The sequence below is a fragment of the Ranitomeya variabilis genome, chromosome 5, assembly GCF_051348905.1.
Source record: "Ranitomeya variabilis isolate aRanVar5 chromosome 5, aRanVar5.hap1, whole genome shotgun sequence".
In the NCBI taxonomy this organism is placed as follows: Eukaryota; Metazoa; Chordata; class Amphibia; order Anura; family Dendrobatidae; genus Ranitomeya; species Ranitomeya variabilis.
In genome coordinates, this window is record NC_135236.1 from 73,773,026 (window position 1) to 73,799,011 (window position 25,986).

Genomic DNA, 25,986 nt, shown 5'->3' on the forward strand with positions numbered 1-25,986 from the left:
GTCTCAGAAGGAGGTCCTCTCATTCCTTCCTTCCTAAGGTGGTTCTTATATCCTCCGCCAGAAGAATTTGTCACTTTGTCTCACGAGGATAGAGGGATCATATGCCCGGTCCATCCTTCCCTTCAAGGTGGTTACTCCAATTCCGTTTTAGGTACTTTGTACCTTTTCATCTCATTCTCTGGATTGGCCTCTTCTCAACCAGGATCTCGTCAGAGCTGAGCCTCTACATTTCCAGGACAAGACTCCTCAGAAGCTCGGACTTTCTTTTTTTGTGGTTTCTGCAGGGGGTCGTCCCGCTTCATATATCTCCATTGTCCGATGCACCTGCTATTTCTTATCTTCGGAAAAGACTGATCTCAATTAGGATCACATCTCTCTCCGCTTGACATTGGAAGCTTAATGGGCTGTTCACCCTTGGGCCTGCTAGGCTGCTTCCTGGTCTTTGGTCTACATCTTTCCACACATGGTTCTCCTATGCTTCAGCGAACACCAGCGCTGTCATGGAGGCCCTGCATGCAACAATGAACCGGCCTTACACTGTTTCTTCCTAAACCAGGGATTGTTTCAGGTCATTTCATGGTTTCCTGTGTCCCCAATAAAGCGATAGAAAAAAGAAGATTTTGGGTTCTTTTTCTCTGAGCCTTCATTGGGGAACACAGCACCCGCCCTTGTTTTTACCCTGAATTGAACTAAGAATGGCACTCTCTTTTCCAGCTGCTTTCTCACAAATTGGTTAGCTCTCTGCCAGTCGGTGGGTGTAGCCTGCTTGGGGGTGGAGTTAACCTGTTTTTCTGCCTAGTCGCAGTGTATAATAAAATATAATATACACAGTGAATGAAATAATTATTTGATCCCTTGCTGATTTTGTAAGTTTGCCCACTGACAAAGACAAACAGTCTATAATTTTAAGGGTAGGTTAATTTTAACATTGAGAGACAGAATATCAAAAATAACATCCAGAAAATCACATTGTATACATTACATAAATTTATTTGATTTTGCAGTGAGCAATAAGTATTTGATCCCTCTGGCAAACAAGACTTAATACTTGGTGTCAAAACCCTTGTTGGCAAGCACAGCAGTCAGATGTTTGGTTTTTTTACAGTTGATGATGAGGTTTGCGCACATGTCAGGAGGAATTTTGGTCCACTCCTCTTTGCAGATCATCTCTAAATTATTAAGATTTTGAGGCTGTCGCTTGGCAACTCGGAGATTCAACTCCCTCCATAAGTTTTCTATGAGATTAAGGACTGGAGACTGGCTAGGCCACTCCATGACCTTAATGTGCTTCTTTTTGAGCCACTCCTTTGTTGCCTTGGCTGTATGTGTTGGGTCATTGTCTTGCTGGAAGACCCAGCCACGACCCATTTTTAATGTCCTGTAGGAGGGAAGGAGGTTGTCACTGAGGATTTTACGGTACATAGCTCCATACATTCTCCCATTGATGCGGTGAAGTAGTCCTGTGCCCTTAGCAGAGAAACACCCTCAAAACATAATGTTTCCACCTCCATGCTTGACAGCGGAGATGGTGTTCTTTGGGTCATAGGCAGCATTTCTCTTCCTCCAAACACAGCGAGTTGAGTTAATGCCAAATAGATCAATTTTTGTCTCATCTGACCGCATCACCTTCTCCCAATCACTCACAGAATCATCCAAGTGTCTGGGGACGGACCTGCACATGTGCCTTCTCGAGCAGGGGGACCTTGCGGGCACTACAGGATTGTAAACCTTTATGGCGTTATGTGTTACCAATGGTTTTCTTGGTGACTGTGGTCCCAGCTGCCTTGAGATCATTAACAAGTCCCCCCCCCCCCGTGTAGTTTTAGGCTGATCTCTCATCTTCTTAATGATCAAGGATACCCCACGAGATAGGATTTTGCATGGTGCCCCAGATCGATGTCGATTGACAGTCATTTTATATTTCTTCCATTTTCTTACTACTGCACCAACAGTTGTCTCCTTCTCACTCAGCATCTTACTTATAGTTTTGCAGCCAATTTCAGCTTTGTGCAGGTCTGTGATCTTGTCCCTGACATCGTTATAAAGCTCTTTGGTCCTGCCCATGTTGTAGAGGTTAGAGTCTGACAGATTGAGTCTGTGGACAGTTTTTTTTATAAAGATGACTATGTAAGACAGCTGTCTTTAATGCAGGTAACGAGTTGATTAGGAGCTTCTAACTGGTCTGTAGGAGCCAGAACTCTTAATGGTTGGTACGGGATCAAATACGTATTTCTTACTGCAAAATGCAAATACATTTATACAGGGTGGGCCATGTATATGGATACACCTAAATAAAATGGGAATGGTTGGTGATATCAACTTCCTGTTTGTGGCACATTAGTATATGGGAGGGGGAAAACTTTTCAAGATGGGTGGTGACCATGGCGGCCATTTTGAAGTCGGCCATTTTGGATCCAAATTTTTTTTCCAATGGAAAGAGGGTCATGTGACATCAAACTTATTGAGAATTTCACAAAACAAACAATGGTGTGCTTGGTTTTAACGTAACTTTATTCTTTCATGAGTTATTTACAAGTTTCTCTTTGTTTACAGCCAATGACATGTCGCAGAGGTTAACACGTGAGGAACAGATAGAAATTGTGTTGATGTCTGGTGAACACAGTACACGGGTCACTGCAGCAGATTTCAATGCAAGACACCCTACCCAAGAAAACTGTCACCATTCCCATGTTATTTAGGTGTATCCATATAAATGGCCCACCCAAAAAAGTTTGCCTCATCACGGAAGATAATGTTCTGTGTAAACTGAGGGTCCTGTTCCAATTTTTGTTTTGCCCATTCTGCAAATTCAGCGTGCCGATCTGGCATCAGTCGAACATCCCTTCAGCGGATATTAGCCACTCACAAATGGCGCCCTTACAAAATCCAGCTGCTGCAGCATCTCAGTGAGGATGGCCCAGATCGGTGCGCTGAATCTGCAGAATGGGCAAAACGAAAATTGCTAACACTCTCGCACCTCTCCAGTCCATCCTTAACTCTGCTGCCCGACTAGTTCATCTCTCTCGTCGCTACTCCTCCGCAAATCTCTTCACTGGCTCCCATCCCCTCAGAGTATTCAGTCCAAATTACTAATACTGAAAAAGATGCCCCAATAATTAAACATGGAGGACCGTGATTTAGACAAATATGAAAGAACAAAGGTCCTCCAGACAGGAATCATAAAATGACAATCTTTATTTAAATTTATAGTAAAAAAAACAACTTAAAAATAAATTTTTTTTTGTTGGAGATGGAGACAAACAATGCAGAAATGGAAAAAGCAAAACACATGACAAATAATAAGCACTAAAGTCTGGAGAGAATAGATATTACCTAAAGAACATTATACAATTTTATATATATATATATATATATATATATATATATATATATATATATATATATATATATATATTGCCTTTAAAACGAGTATACTGGGATTATTGCCAAGATAGAACCAGTTAGTAAATAAAGTGCAAAAATAATTGTGCTATGCAAAGTGATTTAATCCCTTAATGACAGAGCCAATTTGGTACTTAATGACCGAGCCAATTTTTACAATTCTGACCACTGTCACTTTAAGAGGTTATAACTCTGGAACCCTTTATCGGATCCCGCTGATTCTGAGACTGTTTTTTCGTGACATATTGTACTTCAAGTTAGTGGTAACATTTCTTCGATATTACTTGCGATTATTTATGAAAAAAATTGAAATATGGCAAAAAAATTTAAAATTTTGCAATTTTCAAACTTTGCATTTTTATGCCCTTAAATCAGAGAGATATGTCACGAAAAATAGTTTATAAATAACATTTCCCACATGTCTACTTTACATCAGCACAATTTTGGAAACAAAATTTTTTGTTAGGGAGTTATAAGGGTTAAAAGTTGACCAGCAATTTCTCATTTTTACAACACCATGTTTTTTTTAGGGACCACATCACCTTTGAAGTCATTATGAGGGGTCTATATGATAGAAAATAACCAAGTGTGACACCATTCTAAAAACTGCACCCCTCAAGCTGCTCAAAACCACATTCAAGAAGTTTATTAACCCTTTACGTGCTTCACAGGAACTGAAACAATGTGGAAAAAAAATGAACATTTAACTTTTTTTTGCAAACATTTTACTTCAAAACCATTTTTTTAAATTTTCACAAGTGTAAAAACAGAAATTTAACCACAAATTTTGTTGTGCAATTTCTCCTGAGTACGTCGATACCCCATATGTGGGGGTAAACCACTGTTTGGGCGCACCGCAGAGCTTGGAAGTGAAGGAGCACCGTTTGACTTTTTCAATGCAGAATTGGCTGGAATTGAGATCGGACGCCATGTCGCGTTTGGAGAGCCCCTGATGTGCCTAAACAGTGGAAACCCCCCACAAGTGACACCATTTTGGAAACTAGACCCCTTAAGGAACTTATCTAGATGTGTGGTGAGCACTTTGAACCCCCAAGTGCTTCACAGAAGTTTATAACGTAGAGCCGTGAAAATAAAAAATCGCATTTGTTTACACAAAAATGATCTTTTCGCCCACAAATTCTTATTTTCACAAGGGTAACAGAAGAAATTAGACCACAAAAGTTGTTGTGCAATTTCTCCTGAGTACGTCGATACCCCATATGTGGGGGTAAACCACTGTTTGGGCGCACCGCAGAGGTTGGAAGAGAAGGAGCGCCGTTTTACTTTTTCAATGTAGAATTGGCTGGAATTGAGATCGGACGTCATGTCGCGTTTGGAGAGCCCCTGATGTGCCTAAACAGTGGAAACCCCCCACAAGTGATACCATTTTGGAAACTAGACCCCTTAAGGAACTTATCTAGATGTGTGGTGAGCACTTTGAACCCCCAAGTGCTTCACAGAAGTTTATAACATAGAGCAGTGAAAATAAAAAAAATCGCATTTTTTCTACAAAAATGATCTTTTTGCCTCCAAATTTTTATTTTACCAAGGTTAACAGGAGAAAATGGACCCCAGAAGTTGTTGTGCAATTTCTCCTGAGTACGCCGACACCCCATATGTGGGAGTAAACCACTGTTTGGGCGCATGGCTGAGCTCGGAAGCAAAGGAGCGCCATTTGACTTTTCAATGCAAAATTGACTGGAATTGAGATCGGACGCCATGTCGCGTTTGGAGAGCCCCTGATGTGCCTAAACAGTAGAAACCCCCCACAAGTGACCCCATTTTGGAAACTAGACCCCCCATGGAACTTATCTAGATGTGTGGTGAGAACTTTGAATGCCCATGTGCTTCACAGAAGTTTATAATGCAGAGTCGTGAAAATAAAAAATATTTTTTTTTCCACAAAAAAGATTTTTAGCCCCCAAGTTTTTATTTTCACAAGGGTAACTAACAGGAGAAATTGGACACCATAAGTAGTCCAATTTATCCCGAGTATGCTGATGCCCCATATGTGGGGGTAAACCACTGTTTGGGCGCACGGTAGAGCTCAGAAGGGAGGGAGCACCATTTGACTTTTTTAGCGCAAAATTGGCTGTCATGTTTGGAGACCCCCTGATGTACCTAAACAGTGGAAACCCCCCAATTCTAACTCCAACCCTAACCCCAACACACCCCTAACCCTAATCTCAACCCGATCCATAATCCTAATCACAACCCTAACAATAATCACAACCCTAACCCCAAAACAGCCCTAATCTCAACCCTAACCATAACCCTAATCAAAACCCTAAATCCAACACACCCCTAATCCTAATCTCAAATACACCCCTAACCCTAATCGCAACCCTAACCTTAACCCTAATCCCAACCCTAACCTTAACCCTAATCCCAACCCTAACACTAATCCCAACCGTAACCCTAATCCCAACCCTAATCCCAAACGTAACCCTAATACCAACCCTAATCCAAACCCTAACCCTAATCCCAACTCTAACCCTAACTTTAGCCCCAACCCTAACCCTAACTTTAGCCCCAACCCTAACCCTAATTTTAGCCCCAACCCTAACCCTAAATTTAGCCCCAACCCTAACCCTAAATTTAGCCCCAACCCTAACCCTAAATTTAACCCTAACCCTAACTTTAGCCCCAACCCTAACCCTAAGGCTACTTTCACACTTGCGTCGTGTGGCATCCGTCGCAATCCGTTGTTTTGGAAAAAAAACGGATCCAGCAAATGTGCCCACAGGATGCCTTTTTTGCCCATAGACTTGTATTGCCGACGGATGGCCACACGTCGCGTCCATCGTGCACTGGATCCGTTGTGTTTTGGCGGACCGTCGTCACAAAAAAGTTCAATGTAACCTTTGTTGTGTACGTCGCGTCCGCCATTTCCGCGCATGCGTGGCCGTAACTCTGCCCCCTCCTCCCCAGGACATAGACTGGGCAGCGGATGCGTTGAAAAACTGCATCCGCTGCCCACGTTGTGCACAATTTTCACAACGTGCGTCGGTACGTCGGGCCGACGCATTGCGACCGCCCCGTACCGACGCAAGTGTGAAAGAAGCCTAAGGCTACTTTCACACTAGCGTCGTACTCGGCCCGTCGCAGTGTGTCGGGCCGACATACCGACGCTAGCGTTCTAAGCGCCGCACAACGGGTGCAGCGGATGCTGTTTTTCAACGCATCTGCTGCCCCATTGTGAGGTGCGGGGAGGCGGGGGCGGCGTTCCGGCCGCGCATGCGCGGTCGGAAATGGCGGACACGTCGCACAAAAAACGTTACATGTAGCGTTTTTTGTGCCGACGGTCCGCCAAAGCACGACGCATCCGTCGCACGACGGATGCGACGTGTGGCAATCCGTCGCAATGTGTCGCTAATGCAAGTCAATGGAGAAAAAATGCATCCTGCAAGCACTTTTGCAGGATGCGTTTTTTCTCCAAAACGGCGCATTGCGACGGAAGCCAAAAAACGCTAGTGTGAAAGTAGCCTAACCCTAGCCCTAACCCTAACACTAACCCTAGCCCTAACCCTAAATTTAGCCCCAACCCTAACCCTAAATTTAGCCCCAACCCTAACCCTAACCCTAACCCTAACCCTAATTTTAGCCCCAACTCGTCTCTCCTGCCGGCCGGCAGATGGCAGCAGATGGCGGGCGCACTGCGCATGCGCCTGCCATTTTCTTTCCCGAGGAAGCCGGCCGGCAGGAGGAGACGCAGGAGGACCCAGGGACACCGGTAAGTATGATAGGGTCCCCGAATCCCCCTATTTCTCTGTCCTCTGATGTGCGATCACATCAGAGGACAGAGAATTACAGATCGCTTTTTTTTTTTTTTTTTTGCGGTCGCCGGTAAACAGTTAATTAAATAATCAGTAAATTAAACAGTTAATCGGTAAAAACCGACCCCGATCATGTTCTTTGGGGTCTCGGCTACCCCCGGCAGCCAAGACCCCAAAAATCTTCCGGGGGCCGGGCGCACTGCACATGCGCCCGCCATTTTTTCTACGGAAAAAGATGACGGCGCCCATCGGGAGCCACGAGGAGCACCGGGGGAGATAGGTGAGTATTGGGGGGCTATCGGGGGCCATCGGGGACCCTATTTCTCTGTCCTCCGATGTGCGATCGTTAATTAACGGCGCTGTGGTTTAAGTACCCTTAGCGGCCGCCGTTAAAAGGCGTATCGGCGGTCGTTAAGGGGTTAAGACACAAAAAAATAATAAATGAATAATGTCGGCAGTGTATCAACTTATTTTCCTAATTTTATATATATTCATATATATATATATATATATATATATATATATATATATATATATATATATATATATATATATATATATATATATATATATATATTATATATATTTATATATTCTTACCTGTCCAATTCCTACATCGCAGTATTCATAATTGGCCATACTGGAAGTGCTGCCAGACATGGACGGAGGTGGTGTTAAGTCTTTCTTAGGAGATGACCCCGGGGCCGTGCATTTTGTGTCCTAGAATTAAGAAGAACTTTCTTACGCAGGTGGATCATATAATTTTATTGGAAAAAAGTATCTATACTAAGAGAAATAAACTCGATGTATTTCAAAAGATATGGCAGCCATGGACAGAATGGAATTAGATTTGTGGGGAGGATGCATAATGTTATAGATGATGTTCATACTATACAATTGTATTTGGATTGGGGAAGGAATATCGGATGGGAAATGAGGAAGGCATTAAGGGGGTCTCGAAGGGGGGGGAGTTTTGTTCATAAAAATATGTGACTATCTGTGAATAATAGCTTGATGTCATTTGTTATAATTGTTTTTCCTTAATAAAAATGTATCTGATTAGAATTAAGGGTACTGTCACACTAAACGATTTAACAACGATCACGACCAGCGATACGACCTGGCCGTGATCGTTGGTAAGTGGTTGTGTGGTCGCTGGGGAGCTGTCACACAGACCGCTCTCCAGCGACCAACGATGCCGAAGTCCCCGGGTAACCAGGGTAAACATCGGGTTACTAAGCGCAGGGCCACGCTTAGTAACCCGATGTTTACCGTGGTTACCAGCGTAAAAGTAAAAAAAAACAAACAGTACATACTCACATTCCGGTGTCTGTCCCCCTGCGTTCTGCTTCTCTGCATTGTGTCTGCCAGCCAGAAAGCACAGCGGTGACGTCACCGCTGTGCTCGCTTTCCGGCCGGCCGGTGCTCACAGTGCAGAGAAGCAGAACGCCGGGGGACAGACACCGGAATGTAAGTATGTACTGTTTTTTTTTTTTAACTTTTACGCTGGTAACCACGGTAAACATCGGGTTACTAAGCGCGGCCCTGCGCTTAGTAACCCGATGTTTACCCTGGTTACAAGCGAACGCATCGCTGGATCGGTGTCACACCGATCCAACGATGACAGCGGGAGATCCAGCGACGAAAGAAAGTTCCAAACGATCTGCTACGACGTACGATTCTCAGCAGGGTCCCTGATCGCTGCTGCGTGTCAGACACAGCGATATTGTATGGATATCGCTGGAACGTCACGGATCGTACCGTCGTAGTGACAAAAGTGCCACTGTGAGACGGTACCCTTAGAAGTAAATAAAGATTAATTCTTCTGTTTTCATTAGTTCTATGAGACTCATTTACTGCAGAGAATCTCATTTATTAAATGCCCGAGATTGGAATTAAGATATAAGGTCACTCAAAAGTATGGAATCTGCTAACATGGAAATCAACATAAAAAAAAATAAAAAAAAAACAGCCCATGAAAATACTCACATGAAGAGGAGGTCTTCTGTGTTTTATATAGTGGACAATTTTTTCCCTTGGTCCCAAAGGAATGCCCATATTCTCCAAGTCTTGCTCAGAGCACAAGCCCTATACACGCATGGGGCAAAAATATAAGCAGTAAAACACCTACAGAGCCGCACCGCTCAAAAAGGACAGTAACCGCATGGGTTAAACTTAGGAACAGCCGGAAGGGTCAGACTCACCAAAGAGTCTATGTCCATCTTTTCTCGCTCTAACACATCAGTGAACTCCGCCAGCTCCAGCTGATTCATGACGTCTTCCAGCGTCTGCTTGTTTGTCTTTAATTCCAATTTCGGTACGGAAGTCTGCACAAAAAAAGAAAAAATATTCACATTTAGGGTGTCCCAATGTATAGGATCACCCATCCCGCCAAAGCAGCACCAATAACCATAGCGGCAAACATGTACTTCTGAAGTGGATAGAACTTTACAAAGTCCTACAAAGAGTATGGTGTCACGTAGTGGTGGCAAAGGTTCAGAGGCTTGTAAAAGCAGTTAGGATGAAGGGGAGCTGGAGGACCACCTCTTACCTGATGGCACTCACGGATTTCCTTTTCATTAGCTGACCTGGCGCAATATCAGACCAGCTAATCAAAAGAAGAGCAAGGAATGCCGGCAGGTAAGAGGTGGTACTCCTACTCCACTTCTGTAGCCATAGACCACCGTCATGCCTGATGGTATAAGACGGCCTCTGGAAGAAGCAAAACAAAACTATAACAGCTGAATCTACATGCAAATGGTCTAGGTTACCTTTGCCTTGAGAGGAACATTTTCTTCAGGATCCACTTGATTAGTGAGCAGATCAAAGAGAATCAGAGATCCTATAGAGGAGACAGTAGTACGGTGTCAATGGGCATCAACCGGTCTTTATAGGGATCATATTCCAGTAATAAGTTTATTAACCCACGTCAATAAAAATATTGTATTATGGCTGCAATAGGATAAAACCAGGAAAAAATCAAAAGGGCCCCAACTTTGTAAATACATTGTATTACTTTTCATAGAGTCCAGAGCTGCAATCACAATTCTGCTGGCCGTCACAGTCAACAAGCTTGTGAATAGACACCCCCTGAAGTCCTACAATACATAGGACAGTTAGTTTTTTCCTACGTCCGCTTACTGTAGAGTGTGTGGTATAAAGATGGCACCTCCAAGACTGAAAATCACCAAAGCAAGCTCTGAATTCTGGGAGATTTCAGCTCTGAAAACTGTAAATGTGAGCAATAGAAATCTGCTTTAACCCCTTCTCACATCCAGATTGTAAGTGATTTCCCACATTTAGTTACATCTGAGGGATGGATTGGGTACAGTAGTTGTGCCATGGTCATCCACATCAGGAGGCGGCTATTATACACAGCTGCGCTCCTGCTGAGTGTGCGGAGATCGGACCCAACTCCGATCCCAGCACTTTTACCCCTTCAATAATGAGAGGGGCACATGAGGAGGACTCCCTTTGTCAAAAAAAAAAAAAAAAAAGAATAAATTAGTATCACCGGAATTGTATTGACCTGCAAAATGAACTACGTAAAAAAAAACAAAAAAACAACAACTTATCATTGACAAACAATTCCAGATTTGATGGTCTGTCAAAGGTTCAGGATTGCTACCAAAAGACTTAAAAAGTGATCAAACAAGGTTGTATATAGCCAACAATGGTGCCAGCAAAACAACAGCTTTTCCCACAAAAAAACAACAAAAACAAGCCCTCATATATCTGCAGAGAAATGTCAATTGTGGGTCTCAGAATATACTGACCCATAAAAAGTACATTTTGTAAAGCATTGCTCGTGCAAAACTTACAAAACTTTTATAAATCTACAATTGTCATGACTGTAATCGCGCCGCAGAATAAAGATAACATGACAATTATATCCAAGGGTGAATGGTGCATATAAAAATAAATAAAAATGTAGAAATTATGTCTTTTTTTGTTTATTATGTCTCCCATAAAGTTTATCAAAAGCGATCAAAGAAAACTACAGCTTGTCACAAACAAACTAAGATCTCATACATTTTAACTGAAGGAAAAAAAAAGAAAAAAAAAAAAAGACTTGTCTGGGACTACAGCGATCCAAAAGCAATTATTTTTCAGAGAAGTGTAGTAATTGTATAAAAGTAATTAAAAAAAAAATTAAAACTGTAGAATTGTCATTCATTTGGCAAGAAAGCTGACGTGAGATCACATCACATGTAATGATGATTTTCTGACCCAGATTACACATGAATCACTAAACGGGCAAAGATCAACACAAACCGACTGCACAACTATATTGTGGCGCCAGGTACAAGATTCAGCAGCTGATACAGAGGCTCCACCTAGAAGACAACGTGACGGGCTTCATCCCCATACACAGAGATGGTGTATGTGCGAGGTGTAGGAGCACGTTCACACTGCGGCCATTTCACAATCTCGGTAGGACCCTGCCCCTATTCATACTGACGTCGTAGGATACGTGGTAAGGGTTTAAGACCGATGGGTACACGTTGTCGCAGTGGGACGGCCATTTTCGCCCAGTCTCTTTCTTATGGTGAAGTCATGAACACTGACCTAAACTGAGGCAAGTGAGGCCTGCAGTTCTTTGGATGTTGTTGTGAGGTCTTTTGTGACCTCTAGGATGAGTCGTTGCTGCACTCTTGGAGTAATTTTGGTCAGCTAGGCTCTCCTGGGAAGGTTCTACATTGTTCCATGTTTTGCCATTTGTGGATAATGGCTCTCAATGTGGTTCACTGGAGTTCAAAAGCTTTAGGTTACTTTATAACATTTTCCAGACTGAAAGATCTCAATTACTTTGATTCTCATTTGTTCCACAATTTATTTGGATCATGACATGATGTCCAGCTTTTAAGAAGCTTTTGGTCTACTTCACTTTGTCAGACAGGTCCTATTTAAGTGATTTCTTGATTGAGAACAGGTGTGGAAGTAATCAGGCCTGGGCGTGGCTAGGGAATTTGAACTCAGTTTCCCAAAGATGTGATAAAGCACAATTAATTTAGGTTTTAAGAGGGGAAAGGGGGGCAATCACTTTATCACACAGGGTCCTGTAGGTTTGGATTTATTTTTTCCTTAATAAAGACCTTCATTTAAAAACTGCATTTTGTGATTACTTCTGTTATCTTTGTCTAATGTTTAAATTTGTTTGGTGATCTGTAACATATAAATGTGGCAGACATGCAAAAGAATAGGAAATCAGAAAACACTTTCACACAACTGTACAATAAAAAAAAAAAAAATTTACAAAATACATCAAATTCAAAACTAACTCATCTAAAAAAAGAAAGAAAAGGAAATACAAGCCTTCATGCTGCTATATCGATGGGAAAATTTAAAAAATATATATTTAAAAAAAATATAGCAAAAATGAAAATGGGATATGGGCTGTATCCTTGAAGGTTAATGCCTAGAAGACCACTTTTGTTTTGATATTGAACTAGTACTGTATGCAGGAAATGTGCTGGGTCTCTTTCTCCACTGTAACATTACGGGCCACCTTACCACAATTGGTATGGCCCAATACGTAGCCAATGTAGGATAAGAACCTCGGGCGACATGTTGCCCTCTCTCCACCTACCAAGACTGTGTCCTGTGACTGAGATTCGCCCCTTAAATTTGGGGTTCCTCTCCAAGAACAGGCGGTAGATGCGATTCATCTCCCCACACACGGTGTTCGCGATGGTCTGGCAGTACGTCGGGCTGTTGTAGAAGAACAGGTCCGGTATGGTCTCGTTTGTGAACTGCCGGAGGCGGCAGATGCTGGGCAGCGAGATCCTCTGGATGTCACTAGGGAGCATTAAAAGAAGTCAAATTAAAAGCAGATAAAAAGGAAAACTTTTTTACAATTAGGGACAAAGAGAAACTGGGGTATTTTAATCCCTTTCTTTTTTTTTTTTTTGTGACACTTTTTATTTTCCCCAGTACATTCTTACAAGAACCATAAAAAAAATGTTCCTGTCTACATAATCGTATGAGAGGTTGGTTGGTTGTAGTTTAGAATTATATTTTTCGCTTTACAATATAATGTACCGAGAAACGGAAAGAAAAAAAAGGAGATTTTTGTGTACTCACCGTAAAATCTCTTTCTCTTAGCCTCTAATTGGAGGACACAGGACCATGACTGTTATGCTGCTGACCACTAAGGGGCGACACTATGCATAATCTGAAAAAGATTAACCGTGGCTCCTCCTCTGCAGTATACACCCCTGGATGGCGTCAGCTTTCTCCAGTTTTGTGCAAAAGCAGTAGGAGGAATGTAACATGAATAACATAGACATGCCTATAAGAAGGCCACTATGTACGAGCTCAAAGAACAATATGAGAACTCAACAGTAACAACGGCCCGAAAAGGGCAACAGGGTGGGAGCTGTGTTCCCCAATTAGAGGCTAAGAGAAAGAGATTTTACGGTGAGTACACAAAAATTTCCTTTACTCTGTCGCCTCATTGGGGGACACAGGACCATGGGACGTCCCAAAGCAGTACCTGGGTGGGAAGCAATGGACAAATATTGTGCAGACAGGCCCCTATACTTGGGGCACCGCCGCCTGCAGAACACATCTACCCAGGCTCGCGTCCGCTGAGGACTGGGTATGAACCCTGTAGTGTTTCGTAAACGTGTGTAGGCTAGTCCAAGAGGCCGCCTTACACACTTGTTGTGCCGAAGCCTGGTGCCGAATGGCCCAGGAGGCCCCTACCGCCCGTTTAGAGTGTGCCGTAATACCGGCTGGAAGAGGAGAATTCTTAAGGCGGTAGGCCTCTTGTATGGTGGATGAAGGGCCGTCTGCAGGAGAGTGCTGTCAGTTCAGACACCCTGCGTAGCGAAGGTGAGTGCTACCAGGAAAAAAAAACACCTTCTGGGAGAGAAGGCGGAGCGGGACCTCCTTAAGGGGTTCGAAGGGTGGTTCCTGCAATGCTGTCAGGACCAGGTTGAGGTCCCACGTTTCTAGTCGTCGTCTGTAGGGGGGAACCAATCAGAAAACCACCTGAAGAAAAGTCCTTACTCGTGGCTTGGTAGCAATGCGCCTTTGAAAAAAAGCACTGAGAGGGCTGACACCTGGCTCTTAGGCGAGCCCAGGGACAGCCTGGCCTCCAGACCCCATTGGAGAAAAAAAAAAAAAAAAAACAGGTAGTTCGGGGAGGGAAGAAGGGAATGGGGTCTGGCCGCGAGATTCGCACCAGGTAAAGAGAACTTTCCAGGTACGGTCATAGATCTTGACAGAGGCTGGCTTCCGTGCCCTGATCATGGTCCTAATGACGTTCGTCGAGAGCCCTGCCTGGTTAGAACCCAGGTTTCAAGGGCCACGCCGTCAAATTGAGAGCCCCTGAGTTCTGGTGGTAGAATGGGCTTTGTGATAGAAGATCCGGGCGGTCGGGGAGGCGCCAGGGGGCATCTACTGAAAGTTGTACGACGTCGGCGTACCATGTACGTCTGGGCCAGACCGGTGCGATTAAGGTGGTTGGAACTCCATCTTTCTTGATCTTCCTCACCTCTGGATAACAGGGGGAGAGGTGGAAAAATGTACAGAAGCTGGAACTGGGTCCAGTCCTGAACCAGAGCGTCTGCTCCGAGCGACCGTGGATCGTGTGTTCTGGCCATGACGTTGGAGACCTTGGCATTGAAGTGGGATGCCATTAGGTCCACATCTGGGGTCCCGTGGTGTAGGTGCACTGCACCCCAACCCATCAGGCTCGCATCATTGGTCAGAACCTTCCATTGACCTGTGAGAAAGGATTTCCCCTTTGCTAGCAAGGTTGGCTTGAGCAACCAGAGCAGGGACCTCCTGGTTGACGGCATTAGCTGGAATTCCCTGTCGAGAGGAAAAAGGATTCCTGTCCCAGGACTTGAGAACCGCTAGTTGGAGAGGCCTGAGGTGAAACTGGGCCAAATGGGACCGCTTCTATTGCTGCCCCCATCCTGCCGAGGACTATCATGGCAAACCGGAGAGATCGAGGGGGTTTGCAGAGGAGGATGCGAACTCCTAGGCGGAGAGCCAGTGCCTTGTCCCTGGGAAAGGGCACTAGACCCCTGGAGGTGTTGTATAGCATTCCCAGGAAGGTCAGAGACTGACTCAGAGTTGGTGATGACCTTTGTAGGTTGACTAACCAGCCCATGCGACTCAGAATGTCGTTTGTGATTGAGACGCTGAGCTCGCAGTCCTTGAAGGTAGGAGCCTTGATGAGTAGATCGTCCAGGTATGGAACGACTACTATGCCTCTGGAGTGCAGGACGTCCATGGTGGCTGCCATGACCTTGGTAAACACTCTGGGAGCCGTGGCGAGTCCGAACGGGAGAGCCACGAACTGGTAGTGGTCCTGGTCGATTGCGAACCTGTGAAAAAACTCTGATGTGCAGGTGCAATCGGTATATGCAGGTATGCGTCTTGTATATCTATGAAGGCGAGATATTCTCCCTTCTCCGTGGACTCAATGATGGACCGAAGGGACTCCAGTGGAAGTGACGAACCTGTACGTATTTGTTGAGTTGTTTTAGGTCCAGTATGGGCCGTACGCTGCCTCCATTCTTGGGGACTACGAATAGATTGGAGTAGAACCCTCGGAAGCGCCCGGCCGTGGGAACTTGTACTATGACTCCTGCTTGAAGAAGCGAGGAAACCGCTTGGTGGAAGGCACGAGCCTTGGCTGGTGGTTTTGGGGGAACAGAGAGGAAGAATCAGTTCGGTGGGTTGGAGGTGAACTCTACTTTGTATCCGGAAGACACTAGTTCCCTGACCCACCTGTCTTCTGTAGTAGGCATCCAGACTTGCTGAAAGAGCAAAGTCGTCCGCCTACGGGTGGGATGTCTTCCGGGGTCCGTGAGTCATGAGGAGGAAAAGATCTGAGGTTTACCTCCTTTGGGCTTTGACTGGCCTACTTTTAACTGCCAGGTCTTGTCCCACCTTTGCGTCGACCATGAGTTGTCCCTGTGTGGGGAACGGTTAAGATTTTGTGCTGGACGCGATACGGACCAGCCCGAGGAATTCCGAAAGGATCGGAATCGGTTTTGTTACACTTCTTCTTAAGTGCGTATAGGTTTCAGTTGAGGGAGAGAGGTACTCTTCCCCCCGGTGGCGTTGGATATCATTGTGTCCAACTTTTCACCGAAAAGTCACCCATTGAGATACGGGAGGTGCGTGAGGGACTTCTTTGAGGCTACGTCCGCTTTCCATTCCACAGCCAGAGGATACGCCGAATCGTGATGGCGTTTGATGCTATCCCTGCTACGCCCCTTGCTGAATCCAGAGCTGCATGAAGCATGTAATCTGCTACAACTGCTATTTGAACCGCTTGGTCCGACAGCTCAGGAGCAGATGCTTGGAGGCCAGCTTGTACATTTTTGGCCCATGCCAGTATGGCCTTGGCAGCCCAAACTGAAGCGAACGCGGGAGCCAGGGAGGCCCCTGCCGCCTCGAAAATTTAACGAGCCATGCGTTCTAACTGCCGGTGGTCTGCTGCGTCCCTGAGGGTTGAGCTATCTGGCAGTAAAAAAGGAGGGTCTGTGCTGCTAGGCTAGAGACTGGGGGGTCCACTTCGGGTGGATCTGTCCATTCCTTGGTGTTGTTCTGTGGGAAAAGGTACCTTGCCTCCAGATATTTGCGATTAGCGAATTTTTTCTCAGGCTGTGAGAGCTGCTCTATAAGGATCGCTTTAAACTCTGGGTGGTTAGAGAAAACCTTAGGCGGCTTCAGAGGTCCTTCAAAGGAAATCTTGTGTTCTGGGGCCTCTAGTGGCAGATTAGAAATGTCCAGCACCCGATGGATGGAAGAGGTTATGTCCTCAACTAGCGCTGTATTGCTAGGGGGGGATTGGGATCAGGGACCCCTCCGTTTCCCTGTCTGAGTCGGAGTCACAGATGCCTTCCGAATCCTGTGTATCACTGAGGCGTCCCCTGCTGGGTGAGCTGGGGAGGAGGCCTTCTCTGGTCGGGGATTGCGGAGATCTGCATTGTCTGCCCCTGGAAGGGGATGGTCTAGAAGACCTGGAACTACGGTGTCTCTCCCTAGAAGGGGATGACCGTGTGCTATGGGATGACGTAGATGGACTTGACCTATGGGTCCGCTTGCGTCCTGATCTGGACTTGGATGTGCCAGGGTCGTTCTGTTCCTGAGTCAAGCTCTCCCTTTGCTGGGTAACGGTCATAGCCGAGGCATGACCCTGCAGAGCCTGAAGCAATGTGGAGGTTTGTTATCTATAGACTGCGTCATAGATTGCGACCTCTGAGTGACCCATTCCGGCGTGGCATTAGACACCGAGGCATTGGCAGGGGCTTCTTGGGGCTCTGACGCAGTAGTCTGGATGCAGTCCTGGCAGTGCGTTACGTGCTGCCACTGGGGAGAGCGGTCCTGCAGGTTGTACAGAATGCATAATAGCAGTCCTGCCTGGTTCTCTTGGACCTTGAGCCCGGCATAGTGCACAGAGTGCAGAAGGGCTGGCTGCAGAGGACCTTACAGGGGTAGAGAAACCTATAGGGGAGCCTTATAGGTAATATGGATTCACAGTCGAGTAAAACAACCCAGCTGTGATCTTACCCCACCAGTGTGCCCCTAGGTCCAGCGCTGAAGATCCACAGTCTTGTGCCCCCCGGAGACTGGCTGGCCTAGTCCTGGTCCTGCTGACCGGGAGATGCAGGGTTAATCCTTGCTGCAGTAGAAATGGCCGCCGAGGAGAAGAGGCAGGGGGAGAAGGGGGCGGAGAGCTGAGAAAAAGGCGGCAAAGCTGTGTAAAAACACGCCCTTTCTGTCTCGATCCGCCCCCTCTATGACACTGTAGAGTGTCATATTTGTCATCCGGGGGGTGGGCCGGGGGGGCGGAGAAGAGGCGGCGGCTACAGCTAGGCCGAAGCCGGGGCCTAAATTAGATGCCTGAGGCCCAGAAAGGCTCCAGGTCGGCGCGAAAGTCCGGGAGGGGGTCGGATCTGAACCGGATGCCTCCGGATTTAAAGGCAGGATGGCGGTGGGGCTGTAAGCGGAAGGGGGAGCCCGGTTGGGGTCCCCCTGAGGCAGTATAGAGCTGGTGCTGCCGCAGAGACAGGGACGCAGGGAGCCCTGTGTCTGTCTGTGCCATGCCTGCCTGCACTCCCCCCGGCCCCAACAGGAGCCCGCAGCTGGGCTGGGGTCCCTGGATGCAGGCGCAGTGCGCTGGCCCATTGCTGGGAGCTGCAGAATGCGGTCTGTTCAGGCCCTACCTGAGGTGTCTCAACCTAATACCCCCAGAGGGGGATAGGGAGGGTGCTGTGTGACCTTTAGGGGCCTTTATCCTATCCTCGACCTCAACCCAGAAACCAAAAGGAATTGGGGAAAGAGGGGGGGGTCTCGACTTCGAACCAGCACCCGAGGGACTGGGGAAGGAGCAACATGGGGAATAGCCATCTCTACTTCAACTGGGCACCCCATAATAGGGGGCCGAGGAAGGAGCCATGCCGGGAGTCTCACAGGAGACCCACTTTTCTTCATCTGTAATCCGTCGGAAAAAAACGGAGTAAAAGAAAAAATCTTAGGTGTGCCTCCTATACGACACTAAGCAAAAACTGGAGAAGGCTGACGCCATGCAGGGGTGTATACTGCAGAGGAGGAGCCACGGTTAATCTTGTTCAGATTATGCATAGTGTCGCCTCCTAGTGGACAGCAGCATAACACCCATGGTCCTGTGTCCCCCAATGAGGCGACAGAGTAAAATCCAAAAGTGAAATGTTGAAAAAGAATAAAACCACTTTTTGCCATTTTTTATTGGGTGGGGGAGGGGTTTAAGACATGCACTGTGCAGTAAAACTGACCAGGCAGCATGATGTTCCAGGTCAGTACGATTACAAAGATACCAAACTAGAAACGTCCTTAACCCATGCCATACCTTGTGCCCATATCACATATACTTATGTACCACGGTTGAGAAGGGATATTGTATCTTTCATCTGGTTGATAAAATGAACGTTCCCCTTAAAGGGTTACTCCCATCTCGAAGATCCTATCCCTATATATAGTAGGTGTATTATTAATATTATTCTTAATAATATTAGCAAATACCTCGAATTAGAAATGTAGTATAGTTCTTCTGATTAGCTATGTCACCTACCTACAGAGCATTGCAGTAGCTTAGGTATCCATAGTTACGACTACTCATATAGTTCGTTATTTAGCAGTTAGTGGTCGTAACCATAGATATCTAAGCTATTGTAATGCCCTACACATGAGGTAAGTGACATAGTGAATCAGAAGAACTATACTACATGTCTAATTATAGGTATTTGCTCATATTATTACTACACCTACTACATATTGGGATAGGATCTTGGAGCTGGGAATAACCCTTTTATGTTATCTTAATCCTCTTAAGTGAAATAATCTTCTGTGACAAGTTATCGAGATGGTGCGCTGCGAGGCATGGTAACCTTTGCTACTTATATCGCCCTCTTCCAAGTCACGTCAGCGGTGTCCATGCAGTGTGCGGTGCACGTACTTGTCATCTCCGGTGGCATCAGCGTGGAGAGCGCTGTGCCAGTCCACGGGGAGAAACTCTACCCGTCCGATCCGTTCTTCTTCTAAGGATTTCTTAAAGTGCGCGTGGAGCAGATTCAGAGATACAAGTCGGAAATCATTTACTGAGAAAAGGAAAAAAACAATGGAGGTCAGGTACATGACGGCCAGTGATGGAGAGGGCGATCCATGCCGATTTCTTTATGTGACAGTACTCACCACATTGCACAATACTTCGAAACTGTAAGTCACAGGCCGGGCCGATGCCATGAACCATGAAGACCAAGTGATCAATCTGGGGTGGCTCACCTAAAACAAAGTGAATTGGGGCTTAATGGTCTGCTGGAAGCAGGGGAGGTAAAGCTGCCGAATTCATGGTCTGGACTCACAGCTCGGATACTGAATGATCAGACGCTTTTATAGCGGTGTGATAACAAGTAAGAAAATCCAAGTGTCAGGGCATAATAATCACCCCCTGAATCCAGGAACTTGCGACCTAAAGGAATGTCCGGCTATATTTCCCATTGAGAGTGGATATATCAGCCCGATAATCCAGCACCTACCCAGTGCCACAGTTATGGAAGGTAAGAGATCTGCTGTCCTTTCTAACAGGCTGCAGCGGTAACATCACAACTACACTGCAGTCAATCCCTGAGCTCAGCAGCCTGTGCCATGTACAACGACAGAGCTGGTGATCGGCTGCAGTGGTCACGCACACAGTAGTTGTCACCATTGCAAGACCGGGACCATGGTTGTAACGGAAAAAGTGAGTAACGCCAAGATCAGTATTTTTAACCAGCAGCTCCTGGGAGGAAAGACAAAGTTCATTTTCTCCCAGTAGCCACATTTTCAGTAAGGTGGCCGGCCAGCATTGTAACCCTAGTTATGGAGGTAAATAGAGCTTTTCTGATGGTTCCCTTCAAAAATTATAAATGGAAAAGCCCTTTAAAAAGAAACTCCAGAAAAAGTAGTTTGATGCATAGAAAGGGATAGAGCATGACTACCTGCGGTGTCTTTGAGTCGTGGAATTCTCTAAGTAACGTTTCGCTTCTAGTCGCACACGCTGCGTCTACATCCCATAATTTGCATGTGAAGGCAAATCTCACCTTGAGGTATCTCCACCGAAATATTGTCTACTCCTCTCTTTACAATCCGAGGCCGGCCCTGCTCACTTGGGGTGGCCCCCCATTCATCTACGATTCCTGTTGGCTGGTAGTGAACCATAAGCTGCAAATTAAAAAGACAGTAAGAGGACTAGGAACTTAATCTGATCACTATTCATATATTAACATATAGGATGTATAAATTCTAATACGAGACCTCAGCCGCCTACCATAAACCATGTCTGAAAATCCAGTATGTGTCCAAATAGGAGGAAATGATGAAGCCAAGAAGCGGACCCCACAGCGGTCCCACCAGCCCCTTCATTTTTTTACATATTTCACACTCTAAACTTAGGCCCCTGATTCACCAAGACGTGCATTTTTCACACCGGTCTTGATGAAGGAAGCGTTGTACCATGATGTGGAAATTTCAATAAAAGCTGTTCGACCCAATAATGTTTTAGCTGCCGAGCGTCAATAGAAGAAATGTACATTTCTCTATTAATTTAAGCCACTTTTATGGAGTCATGAAATTCTGGGCCCCGCTTAGCCTTGACCTCTGCCCTTAATTAAGTCCTACCCACTTTTTCCAAAAAGTTGGCTGAGACTGGTGTAAATCTACTAAAAATTGAAAATTCTTCGCAACATTTCAAAAACATTTTTTTAAGCCAGAATGCTTGCTAAAACTCAGAACACTCAGTCTTTGCAATGACAGAGTTTGCAGGTAGTTCACATCGGCCACAGTTAGGGTGGACCGAACCTCCTAATAAAGTTAACTTGAGTCACTGAAACTAGGAATAAAAAAAATGTATAGTAAATAAAAAATAAATAATAATAATATATATTTTAATTTTGATTTTTTTTAACAATAATAATAGCCGCTGCCTTTCACAAAGAGGAAAGCAGCCATATTTTGTTCCACTTTATCAAGAAAAAAATATATATAAAAATCACTGACATAGCTTCTCACAAACATTTACAGCATTGTGGGGTTGCAATTGCATTGAAAAAGTCTTCTTCATTCACCTTGGGATTATGCAAAATAATTAGGTCTCTAGATGGCGATTCCAATCTCTTTTTCCACTCATTTCGGGTTACTGCCTGCATGAAGGCATCCTGGGAGGGTAAAAAAAAAAAGTAAAATATTAATTTACAGACATGTCTATGTCAAATTACTACTGACATAGAACCTATATGGGCGTTACGGAAACAGACAATTTCAGCCATGAGTGATAATGCCCCTAGGGATCAACCACAGGCACTGGCTGGACACAGATTTCCTCGGTAAGGTCAGATATTTGGCTGGGATGCCAGGAGCAGAGTCTTTTAAGGAGGGTCATTTCTGATGAAGACCCCTTCCCCGCAGTCTTTCATTATATATAATAATGTAATAGGAAATGACCTCCAAGATCTCACTGAAGTTCTCTGGATACGGAACATATTTGCTGTCCTTATCCCCTTTGAAGAACCAGGTGCATCTCTGTACGATGGAGTCCTCTTCATCCCAGTACACAGACAGTCGCCTGCGACTGCCCAGGTAAACGTCATATCGGCCACCACAAACCGGCACAACAATACTGTTTGGATTCTCTCCTGATAAAAACAGAATAAAAAAAAGAGAAACATTATAGAGCAAGAAATGTTACAAAATTCAGGTCGAAGAGCGTCAAAATGACTATGATGGCACCACCAAATCCTCAAGTTCTGGAGCTGCCCATGAACAGATGTCAGAAACCACCAACAACCTAAAGTCCATGTGGCTGACGGTCCTGCACTAAATAGTGGGCAGACTTAGGCACTTCTATTTTTGAGACCCATTTTAACACTCCAGCATGTGGACCTGCAAGTTCAGAGCTCAGTGATCGTCTCCTCTGAAGCTGCTTCTTTAAGAACCATTTTAACACTCCAGCAAGTGGACCTGCAAGTTCAGAGCTCAGTGATCATCTCCTCTGAAGCTGCTTTTTTAAAGACCCATTTTAACACTCCAGCAAGTGGACCTGCAAGTTCAGAGCTCAGTGATCGTCTCCTCTGAAGCTTCTCCCTTGGTGGACATAAACCTAAATTGCTCAGATCATATTGAAGGACCCAGGGGGGCCATTGTTTTTTTTTGCAAGTATAGTAAGTAAAATAGTATAGTGTATCCTTCCAATGTACATTGGTCAGCACAGGAGCTGTATACACCAAAACAGTAGGTGAATATTAAAATCAGAATTATTTCATCATTTACTATTTTAATACCAAATGGGCTGACACACGTGTTGGTATATGTGCAATGTGGGACGTCACTATGACGCATGGTAAGGTTTTAATACTAGGGGTTAGGACTATCCTGATTTGGGTCACCTTGGCGCTGGTGGGATGGCCTCTACGCTTTTTTTTTTTTTAAATCAAAACCGGTGTTTACAAAGTACCCTGTGCTATTTAAATGCACTTTTGCCTTTACTTACAGCAGGGTTTATGTTCCTGTTGTCTTCTTTTTTCCTGTTTAATGGCCAGTGTGAACATTCTCCTTTTTTTTCATACCAACTTGTGTGCCAGTTCATTGTTTTCGATTTGGTGCCCCATAAAATGAAAATAGTATTTTCCTGTGTACATGATCCATCTTATATCACGTCTTTTAATGGCTTCAGGGATTGGAAACAGTCAAGTGGTTACAAGAAGTAACATGCTCATTTGGAAGTCGCCTACTCACTATAATGCACAGTATAGCGAGAAAGACGCCGGTGGCAGATCTGACGGAAAAACTATGGCGAAACTGCCTCAGGAAAGAGTCGACCTCGGAAAACTCTGCAGTCTAAATAACGCCATGCACACATACACTTCCAATAGAAATGAATAGGAAAAGTCTTTAAAGTTTTATTTCTGACCTGATCGGCTCTAAACAAACTTCATGAACATATAATTCTTAGACAGTTGCACACAACGGGTGAAAAGATGTCAAGTTTTAGGAGAAACACACAGACTTTTTTTCCCTCCGCCATCCAGCTACACCCTAATGTTGTAAAACCAAAGTGCAACAATGGTGGTCATAGCCGTAGGATCATCGAGCGGCCAGATGTATTATTAGTAGACCCATTAAGGATTGGGCATGTAAAACCCAGCATGTCCCATCCTCTAGGTCCTAAAGGCTAGGATGTTGTGGATCCATTACACACATATTCTGCCAGCACCTACCCACAATCATGAATTGTCTATGGGGAGATTACCATCTAGAAGATTAAAGGCTTAACTAATGTGCTAAACTTTATAATTAATGAGATTAAATCTCAAACATGTAAATCCAATTACTCCGATCCCGCTAGGTACAGATTCCTCCATAGCCGACATAGAGGATGTTATGAATAAGCCACAACCGTAACCACAGGAATGATTTTCCCACCATTTAAAGTATCATACGTGGTCAGATATAATTGTTTTGTCACCACAGATATACTATTCATCATTAATAATTAGAGCTATGCAGATATTAAAGGGCTGGAATTACTGCAGTGAATATAAGGAAATAATGCGCCTGCTCTGGGGTCGCCATGGTAGTGTCAGTGGCAACAGATTTCTACTCATGTGATCTCTATTTATAAAAAGTATGAGTGACGGTCACATGACAAGCCAGAGCAAGCGCAATGTGTACAAGAGAGCAGTTTAAAAAAGTTTCTTAAAAAAAAAAAAAAAAAAGGACTGAAGAAGAAAACACAGTAAGGACAGTAATTAGGTCTACTGTAAGCAGGAAAAAAAAAACGTATCCTATAATAGGACATTTTGATTTCAAATTATGCAGGTTTTTACAGGATTTATCACCTATCCAAAGGATATGATTGCTGGGAGGTCCTATCGTTGGGACCCTCACATACGTGGTGCATTTCCAAGTCCCCCCTATGAAGGGAACACTAGTGCTCATATGTGACCATTCTCTTCTACAGGAATAAGGAAATAAAAGAAGACAGCACATAGAAGTCATCCATGCTCACCACCACTACATTCACAAAAGGAACTTAAAAAGGAGTATTCCCATCTCCAAGATCCTATCCCGATATGTGCACAATGTAATAATAATAAAATTAGAAAATACCTCCATTTAGAAATGTAGTATAGTTCTTCTGATTCGCTATGTCGCTCACTCCATGTGCAGGGCATTGCAGTAGCTTAGGCATCTATGGCTACAACCAGTCATATAGTGCCAGTTAGTTAGTGCCCATAACCATGGATACCTAAGCTACTGCAATGCCCTGCACATGGGGTAAGTGAAATAGCGAATCAGAAGAACTATATTACATTTCTAATTGGAGGTATCTGCTAATAATATTATTATACCTATTACATATTGGGATGGGATCTTGGAGATGGGAATACCCCTTTAAGGATACACATTTTCTCGGTGGTCTGAGGTCCAAGTATTCAGATCCCAGAAATATTATATATTGGCGAGAAGTATAACTTTTCATTGCTAATCACTTAAGGGGGTCTGTTGATGCATAGACAGATACAGAAACACACTCAGCAATTGGTTTCCGTCATACATTTATGTTTCCATGACGGAAACCCCTATAATTGCTGCATCAGTGAAAAAGTTGCACAACTTTATAATAAACCTTATGTTACAACAAAAAAAAAAAAGAAAAAGGGATAATAGAGAGATAGAGAGCACAAGGTATGTTACAAAGCTGGAGAAAATGTTAGATTATTTTACACTGAAACCCCTCAAACTCTACGCGACCTGTGTGAACGATGTTTTTGGTAATGCTATAGGTGTACCCGTACGGGAGGTGTTCTACAGGGCTTCCTTACCAGAGCAGAACGCTGCCTCCAGTATGTCGGAGTCCTCCTTGCTGAAGGGGTTCCAGGAACTTCTGCCATCATGTGTCCTGGCATAGAACCAGTGCGGGACCACCACCTCGTAGTACACTGTCGTCTCCATCGTCTCAGTACAGACCGGGTACAAGATCGGTGGAGGGGTCTCCAGTATATCGGATGTGTCCAGTGACGCCATGTGCTAGAATGACAAAGTAAACTAATAAAAGAGTCAGCTAAAAAACTTTGCCAACTTCTTTATGGATCGTTGTTTGCACATAAAGGGCAACTGCGTTTTCTAAGAACTTTTGGCACGTTAGAGACTTGGGTGCCAGATCCTGAGACTTCCACCAATCACTAAAATTAAGTTGATGACACACTGCGCTCCTCCAAGAGTGAAGACCAGGTTTTAGCAATCTCTAAAGATCTCAGCTTCTGGA

General features: G+C 44.7%; 1 protein-coding gene across 3 annotated transcripts in view; it reads right to left on the bottom strand.

Annotated features, from left to right (window-relative positions):
* Window positions 1–25,986, bottom strand: part of LOC143774549 (triacylglycerol hydrolase DDHD2-like) — an 89,488-nt gene that overhangs the window by 18,388 nt on the left and 45,114 nt on the right. For all 3 annotated transcript variants that reach the window (XM_077262254.1, XM_077262251.1, XM_077262252.1), the window contains 11 exons: window positions 25,544–25,748; window positions 22,164–22,354; window positions 21,788–21,877; window positions 20,765–20,885; window positions 19,878–19,967; window positions 19,642–19,783; window positions 12,769–12,977; window positions 9,950–10,020; window positions 9,383–9,505; window positions 9,168–9,266; window positions 7,779–7,898 (listed from right to left, as the gene is read on the bottom strand). In XM_077262254.1, the coding sequence (XP_077118369.1) occupies window positions 7,779–7,898; window positions 9,168–9,266; window positions 9,383–9,505; window positions 9,950–10,020; window positions 12,769–12,977; window positions 19,642–19,783; window positions 19,878–19,967; window positions 20,765–20,885; window positions 21,788–21,877; window positions 22,164–22,354; window positions 25,544–25,745 (1,458 nt within the window). In that variant the 5' untranslated portion in view covers window positions 25,746–25,748. The remainder of the gene's footprint in view (window positions 1–7,778; window positions 7,899–9,167; window positions 9,267–9,382; window positions 9,506–9,949; window positions 10,021–12,768; window positions 12,978–19,641; window positions 19,784–19,877; window positions 19,968–20,764; window positions 20,886–21,787; window positions 21,878–22,163; window positions 22,355–25,543; window positions 25,749–25,986) is intronic.